The sequence below is a fragment of the Hemiscyllium ocellatum genome, chromosome 12, assembly GCF_020745735.1.
Source record: "Hemiscyllium ocellatum isolate sHemOce1 chromosome 12, sHemOce1.pat.X.cur, whole genome shotgun sequence".
Taxonomy (NCBI): domain Eukaryota; kingdom Metazoa; phylum Chordata; class Chondrichthyes; order Orectolobiformes; family Hemiscylliidae; genus Hemiscyllium; species Hemiscyllium ocellatum.
In genome coordinates, this window is record NC_083412.1 from 19,171,240 (window position 1) to 19,186,625 (window position 15,386).

Consider the following 15,386-nt stretch of genomic DNA (forward strand, 5'->3'; position numbering starts at 1 on the left):
ACCACCCTCAGCATGAAAATGTTGACCCTTAGCTCTCTTTTAAATCTTTCCCCACTCACCTTAAACCCATGCCCTCTAGTTTTGGACTCCCCCCAACTTGTGGAAAAGGTCTTGTTTATTTACCCTATCCGTGCCCCTCATGATTTTATAAACCTCTTTGAGGTCACCCCTCACCCTCCAACGTTCCAGGGACAACACCCCCAGCCTATTCAGCCTCTCCCTATAGATCAAACCCTCCAACCCTGGCAACATCTTTGTAAATCTTTGCTGAATCCTTTCAAGTTTCACACATCCTTCCTCTCGAAGGGAGACCAGAATTGTACACAATATTCCAAAAGTGGCCTAACCGATGTCCTGTACAGCCGCAACATGACCTCCCAACTCCTGTACTCAATGTACAGATCAGTCTTTGAGATTTTGGTACACAGCTGGATCTGAAGCCTGACATGGTTTTTAAAAAGGCCTCTCCGAACTCCAAATTTGTTTTTCTCTGACTGCATGGTAGTCTTGGCATTTACGTAACAACTTATGGGAGTTTGGACACCAAAAAGCACTTTATAGTCAGTGGTGTACTTTTTGCATTCGCAGTCTCTCATCTGTAGCCCCTGTTGCCCCTATGGTTCTTCCTGTTCAGTTTCTGGGTAATGGTACTCCACTAGACAGTTGCTGATGAGGGATCCAGCAATGGTAATTTTTGGGGAGGTGGTTAGATTTTGTATTGTCCGCGATGATTGTTACTTGGTATTTGCGTGGTATGAACGTTAGTTAATTCAAAGAGTCCTTTGTGGAATGTGGGAATCATATTGTGTCTCTATTTTGAATTCAAAAATTAGTGTTGGTTGCTAACTTTTTGAGGTAGAGTCACTGTTGAAATCCAGCAGCTAATTTGTCCTCAGCAAGCTCCAACAAGCAATAACATGATAATGACAAGACAAACTTTCTGTTAATGTCGTTTGATGAGTAAACATTGGCCACAACAGTCAGGGTAATGTTACCCTGGGAACTATTACACCCATAAGGACCTGAGGTTATTGTACCATTGGATTAACAGCACCCTGAACAGTGCAGTGGTCCTCCAGCAATATGGCACTTCCACTTTATTGCACTGCAGTATTGGTTTGGATTTTGTGCTCAAAACTCTGCAATGAACTGGAATCCCTGACTTCCTGACTGCAAGCAGAAGGTTCTGCTAACATGGCTGCAGATCTTCCCATTTCTCGTGAATGCATTTCAGAACTGGCTGTTTTCACTCACATGTAATCGTTCCTTCAGTCCAGGCTTGTATCAGGAGTACTTTTCAATCTCTTTCTCCTCGTGATTAGTTCCACAGACAGCAGAAAGTGAATATTGCTTTGAGATGGATGGAAATAATCTAAAATAGGAAGAGTAATATGCTGCAAGTTTTCAACAGGGTGATGTTTGTGGGGAGCTGATGCAGAGTGGTAATGTTGCTGGACTCGTCATCCTGAACCCCAGGCTCCTCATCTGGGCAATGGATTCGCATCTCACTTCGGCAGATGGTGAGATTTTAATTCGGTGAAAATCTGGAATAAAACGATGACCTAATGATGACCCTGGAACCACTGCCAGTTGCCATAGAAACCCATCTGGTTCTCTGTTGTCCTTTAATTAAGGAAATCTGTTATCATTAGCCAGCCTACACGCCCGCGCCAATGTAGCTGGCTCTGAACCACCCTCTGGGCAATTACTGATCGGGGCAATAGTGATGCCCATGTTCCACAAAGGACTAGAACACAATCACAGCTTTCAAAAATCTGCTATGTTTGTATTGTTGCCTGCAGTGCATGTTGTCACCTCCAACCTCCCACCCCCTCCCCCGCCCCTTTTCAATTTGATGACTTTTGTTTCCCTCCTGTTTTCTTCATACTGGGTTATATTGCTGATTGAACACTGACAAATCTGGAGAGCACGGTCTGGAGCAAAGAGGTTGGGCCAGCAGCTTCACCTGTTGGTCACATTCTCAATGTGAAATCTCCAGGCCGATTGCAGGAACACTGAAGCCCTTCAACCCAGAGCGAGACAAAATGGCGCTGAAGTGGGAGCTGAGTTATGTTCTGAAGATTCACCTATGCTTCTTTTCTTTAGGCCTTTTATAGGTCCTGCACTACCACCTGGGTTCACTCAGTCAGAAAAAGAGAGAGAACCTGCTGTACCCTCAAGCGTGGTAAGTGGGATTTAAGAAACCTTTCCCCTCATATTTTCAACGCTGTAACAGGCGGTGCTGCTGATTTTTGTATCATTTGGCACTGACTGAATTTTCTTTCTTATCCCTTCAGTGCATTATTACCTGTCACACTTTCCTGTGACTCTTGGAGGAACGCAGAACCCAAATCACACTTGTTCTTGCTTAAACCTCTTTTACTTAAGTACGATTCTTCCTTATACATTTTACAACAGGTAGAGAGAAGGGAGAGGGAGGGGGATATATAGCAAGAGGGATTACAGTTCCCTCTAGTTCTTTTCTAATTTAGCATTGTTTGCAATGGAGCTTGGTCTTCCCTGTGATAAAGACCAAGGTTTTGTGGAGTGGATCCCATGCTACTTCTGGGGTAGTGTAGCAGAGGCGCATGATGGAGGCTGAGGGGAATTGCATGTGAGACTAAACTGGAGAAAAATATGTGAAAGCTAAGAAAGCAGGCCAATGTAAATGAAGGTCCAATTCCTATTTCGTGTTGAGCCTTCCTGGATGTTCGTGATTGAGAGAAGACCTTGTGGTGCTGTGCCAGAAAGGCCATTCCTCATACGTGACTGATAATAGCAGGCTGGCTATTCGACCAAAGGGAGCATCACAACTGATTTGATCCTGTGCTCACCCACTGTACATGTGTGCACTTTCCTCACCCGGGATCAGTGAAACGCTCTCCTCACAAGACCTTATAGACGTATGGTGTAGAATTGGGATAGATTGGATGTAAATTGTAGCACAGCACTTGGTCTAATACTCCGCAAAGGATAGGAACAAATTGTCAACTTTTAGCCGTCAGCTCTTAGTTAGGCATTTATCTGGCACTATTGCACCATATTTGCGTCATAATGTGCCACAATTCCAAATATGCACAATTTGAGCATGTTATTGGATCGGTGCGTCTCTAATTGGTAGGTTGGTGAGGTCAGGATCAGGTAGCTGTTTCCCCTTGTGATTAATGTGCCAAGGGCCCAATGTAGTGGCTGTGGCCTTTAGGGCTCACTCATTGAATGTGGGTCCACACCACCAGTAATCAGGAGCACTGACGCCCCCTGTGCAGGGGAGAGTCTACGTCCTTGCTACCCATGATGCTTTTCCCAACAAGTGTTCAATGCGGATGAGTACTGATTCATCGGTTGTGGGAGCACAATAGTTCATAATCAGCAGGAGGCTTCTTTCCACATGGGACAAGATAGACTCCACTCCAATGGTTATTTGTAGATTCAAGAGACCTAGACTAATAGACCAACAAGTTTAAATCCCACCTCAGCAGCAGGAGAATTTGAATTCAGTGAACTAAATAGATTTTTTTTTTAAAAATCAAAAGTACTATTGGCACTGGTGTCCATGCTCTGGATCACCGGACTGTCATGAACGTCCACCTGGCTTGTGAATGTTGCCGGGGTATGCCTTGGTGCACCAGCAGCATGGATCCACAGGAGACGGGGGAACTCATGGCTGATATTTGAAACATGAACTTGATTGGTCTCTCTGCAGTCTCCTGAAGCCGGCCCTGATCCCATGTTGCAGCTTGTCATAGAGTCACATAGCACGGAAACAGACCCCTCGGCCCAACCAGACCATAATCCCAAACTAAACTAGTCCCAGCTGCCTGCACTTGGCCTGTATCCCTCTTCACATTTCTTATTCATGAATTTATTCAAATGTCTTTTAAACATTGTAACTGTACCCATATCCATCACTTCCTCTGAAAGGTCATTCTACACACAAACCACTCTTCATATTTTTTTTAAAAATTGCCCCTCATGTCTTCTTAAAATCATTCTCTTCTCACCTTCAAAATATGCCCCTTAGTTTTGAACTCCCCCACCGTGGGGAACCTCCTACACTCCATTGACAAAATGTCCCAGCTTATCCATCCTCTCCCGATAAGTCCACCCCTCCATTCCTGGCGACATCCTGGAAAATCTCTTCTGAGTCCTTTCCAGTTTAAAATATCTTTCCCATAACACGGAGACCAGAACGGTACACTGTTCTTCAGAAGATGCCTCACCAATGTCCTGCACAACATCATGTCTCAGCTACTATACTCAAAGGTTTGAGCTATGACGGCGAGGTGTTTAGATCAGAGCGGTGCTGGAAAGGCATAGCAGGTCAGGCAGCATCCGAGGAGCAGGAAAATCAATGTTTCGGGCAAAAGCCCTTCATCAGGAATAGAGCTTTTCTCCTGAGAATATAGTACAGAAGGGGGCCTTTGCAGTTCTGTGAGAGTGCGACCCTCAGCTGTGGCAGGGCTGACTGTAGAGAAGTTAGGTGCCGGTGCATTGCTGTGAGCGTGGAGTGGAGGATCTTGAAGGAGAACCGTTGCTGGTGTTTTTGAATCTGTCGTCTGTACGGTTTGTCCTGTTCGGTTCCAAACTGTGCTGGTTTAAAAGGTGATCCGGAGTCCGTGTGGGATGAGTTGGTTACGGAGGCAGGCACTGAGGAAGCAAATGTGGCTGTGGTAGCGAGTCTGTTTCAGGACATGGTTGAAGAGCTTCAGGGCAGAGGAGATGACCTGGGGGTTGCAGCGAGAGAGAGAGACACTCACTGAGATTCGTGTAGAGAGAGGAGGAAAACTTCTTCAAGGTAGGCATCCTTGCAAGAGAATTCACAGTAAGGTTAAAATCAACTTGGTTAAAACAAGGACTGCAGATGCTGGAAACCAGAGTCTAGATTAGAGTGGTGTTGGAAAAGCACAGCAGGTCAGGCAGCATCCTTGGAGCAGGATATTTGACGTTTCGGGCAAAAGCCCTTCATCATTGAGTCATAGAGATGTACAGCGTGGAAACAGACCCTTCGGTCCAACCCGTCCATGCTGACCAGATATCCCAACCCAATCTAGTCCCACCTGCCAGCACCTGGCCCATATCCCTCCAAACCCTTCCTATTCATATACTCATCCAAATGCCTCTTAAATGTTGCAATTGTACCAGCCTCCATCACTTCCTCTGGCAGCTCATTCCATACATGTACTACCCTCTGCGTGAAAAAGTTGCCCCTTAGGTCTCTTTTATATCTTTCCCCTCTCACCCTAAACCTATGCCCTCTAGTTCTGGACTCCCCGACCCCAGGGAAGAGACTTTGTCTATTTATCCTATCCATGCCCCTCATAATTTTGTAAACCTCTATAAGGTCACCCCTCAGCCCCCAACGCTCCTGGGAAAACAGCCCCAGCCTGTTCAGCCTCTCCCTGTAGCTCAGATCCTCCAACCCTGGCAACATCCTTGTAAATCTTTTCTGAACCCTTTCAAGTTTCACAACATCTTTCCAATAGGAAGGAGACCAGAATTGCACGCAATATTCCAACAGTGGCCTAACCAATGTCCTGTACAGCCGCAACATGACCTCCCAACTCCAGTACTCAATACTCTGACCAATAAAGGAAAGCATACCAAACGCCTTCTTCACTATCCTATCTACCTGCGACTCCACTTTCAAGGAGCTATGAATCTGCACTCCAAGGTCTCTTTGTTCAGCAACACTCCCTAGGACCTTACCATTAAGTGTATAAGTCCTGCTAAGGTTTGCTTTCCCAAAATGCAGCACCTCGCATTTATCTGAATTAAACTCCATCTGCCACTTCTCAGCCTATTGGCCCATCTGGTCTAGATCCTGTTGTAATCTGAGGTAACCCTCTTCACTGTCCACTACACCTCCAATTTTGGAGTTATCTGCAAACTTACTAACTGTACCTCTTATGCTCACATCCAAATCCTTTATGTAAATGACAAAAAGTAGAGGGCCCAGCACCAATCGTTGTGGCACTCCAGTGGTCACAGGCCTCCAGTCTGAAAAACAACCCTTCACCACCACCCTCTGTCTTCTACCTTTGAGCCAGTTCTGTATTCAAATGGCCAGTTCTCCCTGTATTCCATGAGATCTAACCTTGCTAATCAGTCTCCCATGGGGAACATTGTCAAACGCCCTCCTGAAGTCCATATAGATCACATCTACCGCTCTGCCCTCATCAATCTTCTTTGTTACTTCTTCAAAAAATTCAGTCAAGTTTGTGAGACATGATCTCCCACACACACAGCCATGTTGACCGTCCCTTATCAGTCCTTGCCATTCCAAATACATGTACATCCTGTCCCTCAGGATTCCCTCCAACAACTTGCCCACCACCGTGGTCAGACTCACTGGTCTATAGTTCCCTGGCTTGTCCTTACTACCCTTCTTAAACAGTGGCACCACGTTTGCCAACCTCCAGTCTTCTGGCACCTCACCTGTGACTATTGATGATACAAATATCTCAGCAAGAGGCCCAGCAATCACTTCTCTAGCTTCCCACAGAGTTTTCGGATACACCTGATCAGGTCCTGGGGATTTATCCACCTTTAACCGTTTCAAGACATCCAGCACTTCCTCCTCTGTAATCTGGACATTTTGCAAGATGTCACCATCTATTTCCCTCCAGTCTGTATCTTCCATATCCTTTTCCACAGGAATGAAGGCAAGGCCTCCTGTTTGAAAAACAACCCTTTATCATCACTCTGTCTCCAGCTCTTAAGCCAATTGATTAGATCTCCCTGAATCCCATATGATTTAACTTTATTAATCAGTCTATCATGCAGATCCTTGACAAAGGCTGTACTAAAGTCCAAATAAACAATGTCTACTGCCCTCATCAATCTTCTTGGTTACTTCCTTGAAAAACTCCAATCAAGTTTGTGAGACACTATTTCCCTCGTACAAAGCCATGCTGACTATCCCTAATCATTCCTTGCCTCTCCAAATACATGTAAATTCTAGCTTTCAGGATCATTTCCAATAACCTAGCCATTCACCAAAGTCATTGGGAGCAATGGCAGTAACAACTAGCTTTGTGTTTTCCAATTACCTGGTGTTTTACAGCACACTGAAGAAGACAGTGATGAGGAGGCCCTCATCGGTCCAATGCCCTCGATAGGCGCCGCCGAAGGCAATGTGGCAGCAGATATTGAACGCAGGGCGAGCAGAATGAAAGAAAAGTTGGCCTCTGGCGACATGGTAAGGGGTCACTTGCTTTCTGCAGTTATTGCATTGGTCATGGATGTCTGTCACCCACAGGTTGTGTGATGGCGCATTGACTAGTTGGTTTTATTCTCTCCTCTCCGTTCCCCATGAACAATGGAATTCTGCTGGTGCTGGATCAGATTTGGGAACCCTGACAGATCATGTTTAAAATTACAGTGTGCTTTTATCGGAGAATGTTGGACCTTGCATTTCCTCAGCACAGTAACATTCATTTAGTTAGTTCTGACCTGTCCTGGTGGTGACCTGTGTTGAACGAGCCTTTGTGTTTCGCTCCTTGCACGGTTTTGTGGGGGGGGCACAGAGGAATCATTTGTCACGACCGAGTTCTGAAATGTTCCCACTGCGTTTTTTCGCCCTGTCTCTATCTGTCAGGATGATGCCCAGAAACAGGTCAGAGAGTCGTGGATGGTGGAGCTTCCACCAGTTTTACAGAACATAGGCCTGGGTGCAAGAACATTCAAGAGGCGTGCGAATGGAGAGTCATCCGACCGTTCCCTATGGACAGACACTCCTGCTGACAGGGAAAGGAAAGCTCAGGTAGGATTGCTAACTCACTCCTGCTAGGATCAGCTGGCTTCCCGGGGATGTTGGGATTGCCCAGTTTCACAAAAACACAGCGGGGGGGTGGGGGTAAGGCTCTGCCCGGAATGGCAAGGAACCCCTGACCAGAAACACTGTGACACAAGTCGAGGAAATGGGTGGAAATGAAGATTATCGATCTTTCAATATCTTACAATTTCAGCACATGGCCTTTCTCATTACCACTGCAAAGACCTTGTTGTTAACTGTGTGTCAGCAGGATTCTTCTGGGAGCTCCTTTTGTTATAGGTGAACGGGTGTCAGCAACCTGTTCCAAATGTGATAACACACGTCTGGAGCAGGTGGGACTTGAACCCAGGCCTCTTGGTTCAGAGGTATGGCCACTGCCGCTGTACCATGATTCCAGAGAGGAAAGGCACCCCAGATTTGAATTCAGAATCTCCTGTTTACGAGGTAGGTGCTTTAACCTGCTAAACCACAGCACCACCTCAAATAGCCTACAGCACCTGGTATTCCCAGGCAGTCTCCCATCCAAGCACTAACCAGGCCTGAATCTGCTAAGTTCAGCCCAGATTAGGCATTCCCAGGCTAGTATGGCCTCGGCAATTCTTAAACGTCATTGACACATCTGTGTGTGGGGCAGATGGGACTTGAACCTATACCACTTGGCTGAGAGGTAGGGACACTACCACTGCACCCTGTGAGAGTTACCCAGAACAGCTCTAGAGTTGATTGAGAGCAGATGATTATCGCTGGACGTTGTGTCATTTATGTGTCCCCCAACCCAAGGACCTGGCCAGGTCTGCATCCAAGTCCCACTTGCTCCAAACGTGTGTCGTAACATCTCTGAACAGAGATTAGAAAAGTAATTTGTAGGGTGCTTGTGCCACGGTACTGTCCCTACCTTTGAGCCCGGAGGCCCAGATTCAACTTGCATATGCTCCAGAGGTTTGTCATAACATCCCTGGAAAGGTTGATTAAAAACGTCTGATGTGTGAGTTGTAAGGCTCTGGTGGCACAGTGGTAGTGACCCTACCTTTGGAGGCCCAGGTTCAAGTCCAGCCTTCCCCACTGGAGGTGGGGGATGGGGATGGCATGTGGAGCCGCTGTCGGAGGTGATCACACCGGTTTAAGGATGTAATATTCCATGAAAATGATAGGAGACTGCGCACAAAGGACAGATAGCAGACTGCTCGTGTGTGAACGGTGAATGACACACACAGGGAATGGATTTTAATGGGAGAACTGTGCAAAAAGCATAGCACTTGAAGAACGGGTTTGTGGTCTGGGACTGAGGGTCTGTTTACGAAATGGGTCCGATTTTTGAGGGGAATTTGTCTTTGTCATCGGGGATGTGACACAATAACTGTCAAGTTCAGGGCACTACATTAGGGTGCACGATGGTATACAGTTGAACAAAACCTAAAGTTGACTGTGTTGTTGCTGTGGAGAATCTCTGCTCGACCTTGCTTGGGCCAGCTCAATCAAATTAAACTGCAAGAGCTGGAGGTAATTTTCTGCATGTGGGGAGAGAGAAAATCAGGGGAGATCAGACTGAATGTGCAGCTCTGTTTCAGTCTCTGGGAATATGTGACTTGTTGAGAAAGAAGATGAAAGTGATTCAATCATTTGATACCATTCTGGTTAAGTTGAGAGAAATGGTTGAGCATTTTTGTCTCCCTGCTTTTTTTCAGAAGATGACTGCTGTTAAATGAGGAATTATTCCAGATTTATGTTTGCAATTCTCTGGGGAATATTAAAGTAAGGAAATTCTCAGAGGGCACTTTGTACCTCATTCGCTCTACACACTGCAGTATCCTAACTTGGTTAACACTTGGTGCTGGTCACTCTGTATTTACAAGCGAATTTGAGGTGAGGCAAGCCTGGTGACACACAGGCAATTTTCTCGGTATTTTTAAAGCAGACATTCCTGAATTATGGGTAAAGACTCCTGCAATACGGTCACAACTGGGGGGGGAATGCTGTGGAACAAAGACTCTGACAATCCTGGAATTGGCTGAAGTGCTTTTTTAAATGGGTGCAATTTATTTTTTTGCCTGTGGGTGCGGCTTCTTCCAGCTTATCTGCAGTGCAAAATGCAGTGATTGGAAGACAGTTACAATACTTAACATAAATCAGTGCAGTCATTGATAGTTCAGCCATAATTGACAGGGGAGTTAGCTAACTATCCATCCTGGTTGGCCCTTCCTGTACATAGGAGGTTCTGCCCAGATATCTGTTTTCATCTGCATTTGCTTTCCTTCCTCAGGAAATGTTAAAAGCCAAACACTCACCAACCAAGGAATCTGAGCGCCCCGGTCTGTCTGAAAGAGATAAACGGATGGCCAAGGAGGTAGCATCATACAATGTAAGTGTTTTGTTTATATCCGAAAAGAATGCATTTATTCTTTGCAAGTCGTGGCAGCCTTTGTTTTTCAGCCTCCCAAGAGAAACAAAGTAATCCAACATGTGAAACTGCTACTTATAAGGAAGTTCAATGGTAAGTCCTAATCTTTAAGATTCATGGCCATCCATTATTAAGAGGAAGGGTCCAGGATATACTTCAGTTTCTGGTTTGACATGTATATCACCGACCTGGTCTCTTAACCTTTGAAATGTCGTGTCAAACAAGAATACATTGATAAGTGCAATATAAAGAACATTCTGAGAATATTTTCATTGGTTGCTATTGACACTCATTGAGGGTAAATGGGAGAAGGAGTAAGCATTCAAACTCTCAAGCTTCTCCATTATTCATCTAGATCATGACTGATCATCTCATCCTCAACCCCATTTTACCCATACTATCCCCACATCCATTGTGGTTCCCAGTGACCATGTCTGTAGTAAATATTGGTTGCTGAAAGAACTCCAGCTCAGAGTCAATGAGCTGGAGTCTGAGCTTCAATCATTGCGACACATCAGGGACGGGAGAGAGTTACCTGGATGCTGTGTGACAGGAGACAGTCACACACCTTAGACTGACTAACTCAAATTTGGCCAGTGCTCAGGGAGAGGAGGGTGTGGCTGTGAGTGAGGCAGCTAGAGGGATCCAGGAGGGAGAGCTGCAGGAGCCGCCGTCCCTGTCCCTGTCCGACAGGTTCAAGAATACTGTGGACGGGAATGGGGACTACAGGGAGGATGAGCCAACTGACGGCAGCACCGTGGTGCCGGGAGCCATCTAAGGGGGAGGAGAGGAGTGTTGTCATTGGGGATAGTATAGTTAGGGGCATAGGCACTGTTGTCTGGGTCAAGAGTCCTGAAGGTTGTGTCGCCTGCCTGGTGCTCGGGTTTGGGAGATCTAATCTGGGCTTGCAGAAGGATTTGGAGCAGGAAGCTTAAGATCCAGTGATCATGGTCTATGTAAGTACCAACAACATTGATAAAACTAGGGCAGAGGTTCTGCTAAAAGAGGATGAACGACTCGCAGCTAAATTAAAAAGCAGAACCAAAAAGGTGGTAATCTCTGGATTATGACCTGAGCCAGGGCACAGGGTCAATAAGATTTAGCAGGTAAATGGGTGGCTCAGAGACTGGTGCGGGAGAAATGGGTTTGAATTCATGGGACATTGGCACATTGGATCTTGACATTCTCAATGACTGAACCTCCACAGTCCTCTGAGGTAGAAAATTCTAAAGCTTCATGCTCTGAGTGAAGAAATTCATCCTCCGTCCTCGTCCTAAACCTCTTATTTTGAGAGTCTGTTCCATGCATTGAGACTCCCCAGCTAGGGGAAACATCCTTTCTGTATGTATACCCTGTCCCTGTGAGAATTTTGTCTGCTTCAATAAGATCACCTCTTTGTCCTTCTAAACCCCAAACAGTATAGACCTAATCTCTCCCCATATAACAGCCCTGCCATCCCAGGGATAATCTGGTGAAACTCTGCACTCTCTCTCTTGATGACATGTATACCCTTTCTTAGATAAGGAGACCAGGATTGTGTGCAATATTCTAAGGCCAGTCTGCTGAAGGTTCTATACAACTGCAGCAAAACATCATTTCTGCTGGACTCAAATCCTCTTGCAATAAAGACCAACAAACCATTTGCAGGAAACAGCTCATATTGTTGCAGATAATGTTTTCAACTGTCGTCTTTCTCTCCTCCAAGTTACGTCTTCCTGATACTTTCCCTTAGTATTATCTAAGAATTCTGGATTTTTTACCCTCAGAATAGCCTATTCATTTTCAGTGAGGCAGCATTTTTGTAAAGTATATTTTTTTTATTTCCCTGTGGAATGTGGGCATTTCTGGCTGGGCTAGCATTGTTGTAGATGCTCTTGAGAAGGTCATGGTGAGTTATATATCTAACATTGTAAAGCTGATACTGAGCTGTCACTGACCATTGCTGTGCATTCCCGTCTGTGATGATTGGAACATCAGTGATACCAGATGAGGTTGTAATTTTCTGGCTTCCCATGAAGAGATGTGGTGTGGTGATAACTGTCACTGGGACAGCAATCCAGGGGCCCTGGTTAATGCACCGGAGACACACACATTCAAATCCCGCCGTGTCTGATGATGGAATTTAAATTCGATTCAGGAAATCTGGAGTCGAAACCCAGTCTCCATAATGGTAACCGTGACACCATCGTCAATCATTGTTAAGGCCCATTTGGAAATCCTTACCCAGCCTGGCCTACTTGGGAGTGCAGAGCAGCAACAGTTGTTGACCAAGCAGCTCAATTCAAGGCATGGGCAACAAATTCTGACTTTGACGGTAATGCCCATCTCCCCCCCGGAAGAAAAAAATTTAAAGAACACTGTGGTGGAACATAAATTCAGTCTGTAAAGATGTGTCGTTGAAAGTTGGCTTCAGTAATGGTGACCAGGAAACCTTCAATCATCATAAAACCCCATCTGATACACTCATGTCCTTTGATGAAGGAACATCTGGCACTGTTACCTGGACAGACCTCCAGAGCCACAGCAAGCCACTCAGCTCAAGGGCAATAAGAGATTGACAACAACTGCTGGCCTTGCCGGTGAAGCACACATCCCATGAAAGAATGTATCTTAAAAATCCTCTCATCCAACCGCTGAAATATATGGGGCGAGAAAGGGAACTGGGGTTGTGTTATAAATAGCGGCTAACGTTTTTGTTGTTTGCAGGAGTCGAGGCGGTCGGAGTCTCTTCTCGATATGCACAGCAAGAAGTTGAAGAGGAAAGCGGAGGATGAGAAGGATCGCCCCCAGCAGCGAAGGGCTTTTGATCGTGAACAGGATTTGCAGGTTCACCGGTTTGACGAGGCCCAGCAGAAAGCCTTGATTAAGAAGTCAAAGGAGCTGAACACCAGATTTTCACATGGAAAAAACAACATGTTTCTGTAAAAAAAATTAAGAAAATCTATTTTACTGGCAAATTGCAGACTTAAAGTGCCTGCAGTCAGTCTATGTTTAACTCTGCTGTAATATTTCTGTATTGTAACTACAATGGTTCAAACCAATGTGTTGTATGAATTGCAGGTCTCTTATAAAATATTCTACGTTTAATTTTGATTGAACTGAATATAGATGAAGCAATTTTATTTATGCTTTTTAGCAGGTGATTCTTTGCCATATTATTTTTATGTCTGCGGTTAAAGACATTCTACAAAACCCATGTGGAGCTCTTGTGGCACAGTGGTGAGTCTTTGAGTCAACAGGCTTGGGTTCAAGTCCCATCTGCTCCAGAAGTGTGCCTTAACGGGTTGATTAACAACATCCATAAAGCCCTTGTTCTGCCGTGAAGGCTTGTTCCATTAATCAGTTCATTTGCACCTTTGTCCCATTTATCTGATTTATTTCCAGAAGCCTCAATAACCTGATCTAACAAAAGACCTAACAAGATTGAAAACTGCAATGGTCTTAGCAACTCAGCCATTTGGGGAAGAACGTTACAGGTCTGTCAGTGCTAGAATGCACATGCTGTGGGGTCCAGAATTTAGAACTATTTGCCAGTCCAAGGATTTGAGGAATTGTAATGTTGCAAAGCATCTGTCCACCTAGTCTTCTGTGTAAATGTCTCAGGTCAATCTGCACCTTCACCCCTAACTACAGTGTTTGAAATTACCACAATGGGACTGGTGTCGAAGCTATAGCAAAGATTTCCATCCTGATGAAAACTGGGATTCCTGAGAGCTTGGTCTCCAATTTCACTGCCACCACTGAAGGCTGACCTTATTGGTACTTATTGGAGGGCATGGTGACCCAGGCAGATGCCAGGGCTTCTACCAATGGGAAAACTGCATGTCATGACTGGGGTTTGTGTTTTCTGTCCTCGAATGTTTCTGCATGGCAGCTCTGCATTGCAGTATAGTGACTCAATACAGTCAGTGATGTGGAACTGAGTGTTCGCAGTATGGAGAATCAGCAAATCTCAACGAATGGCAAAGAAAAGGGAATCTGAATATTACCTATCCTAATCTCAATTCATGAATAACAGGTTTCCCCTCCCTGCTGTCACAGTGTTGGAGTGCACATGATGAAAAGGTAGGATTGCATTAAATGGTGATGCTGTCAATGTTGAAGAGCCCCCCAACACAATGTCTAGGCTCATACAATAATGCAATGTCAAATAGGTATTGTATTTTGTAATACTTCTCAAATCTTTACCCACTGTCACCCTTTTCAAGGTTTGAAAATGTTCTGAGTCCTCAGTGGAGCATTGAGCAGGGTGGGGTTGGTTGCTGTGAAGGCAGGGGCCTGTTCCGGAGGGAAAGAAGACTGTTCTAAATATGTTTGATCTCCACGGTGACCCTAGCTGGCTCAGAATGTGTGCCTCTGCACTTTGAGAAGCCATGCCCCTCTGGGCTCCAAGTATTTCCCAGCAAAAGCTAATTGTTTCTGGAGGAATTGGGCAAGGGAAAATATAGTGGGTGACACAGTGTGGGCGACAGGGTGGCACAGTGGCTAGCACTGTTGCTTCACAGCGCCAAACGCCTGGGTTCAATTCCCACCTCAGGCGACTGACTGTGTGCAGTTTCCACATTCTCCCCGTGTCTGCGTGGGTTTCCCCTCCCACAGTCCAAAAATGTGCAGGTTCGGTGAATTGGCCATGCTAAATTGCCTGTAGTGTTAGGTGAAGGGGTAAATGTAGAGGAATGGGTGTGGGTGGGTTGCGCTTCGGTGGGTTGGTGTGGACTTGCTGGGCCTTGTGGGATATAGGTAAAGTAGTGTTACTTCTGCAATTATAATTACTTATACAAAGTAAATGAACTCACACCAATGTGTAATGGTTTCAGCCAAGAGTTGAGTCATCAAGAATGGAAACTATGTGGAGGAAATACATAATTGTTTGTTTGTATTAGCTAAAATTGTATGCAAGAATGAAACGGGACTGCAAACAATGGTAGATATTACAGGCGAATAGATAAGATGCTGTGAGATGGCCTCCTTCTTCAAGGACCGCAGATTCCCCCCAGACGTGATCGACGACGCCCTCCACCGCATCTCCTCCACTTCCCGCTCCTCCGCCCTTGAGCCCCGCTCCTCCAACCGCCACCAAGACAGAACCCCACTGGTTCTCACCTACCACCCCACCAACCTGCGCATACAACGTATTATCCGCCGCCATTTCCGCCACCTCCAAACGGACCCCACCACCAAGGATATATTTCCCTCCCCTCCCCTATCAGCGTT

General features: G+C 45.6%; 1 protein-coding gene across 1 annotated transcript in view; it reads left to right on the top strand.

Annotated features, from left to right (window-relative positions):
* The window catches only part of gpalpp1 (GPALPP motifs containing 1), a 31,654-nt gene extending 18,395 nt beyond the window's left edge, over nt 1–13,259 (top strand). Inside the window, exons 4-8 of the mRNA XM_060833349.1 lie at nt 2,107–2,185; nt 7,064–7,198; nt 7,598–7,762; nt 10,035–10,133; nt 12,879–13,259. Coding sequence (XP_060689332.1) covers nt 2,107–2,185; nt 7,064–7,198; nt 7,598–7,762; nt 10,035–10,133; nt 12,879–13,097 — 697 coding nt within the window. The 3' untranslated portion in view covers nt 13,098–13,259. The remainder of the gene's footprint in view (nt 1–2,106; nt 2,186–7,063; nt 7,199–7,597; nt 7,763–10,034; nt 10,134–12,878) is intronic.
* The last annotated feature ends 2,127 nt before the right edge of the window (nt 13,260–15,386 follow it).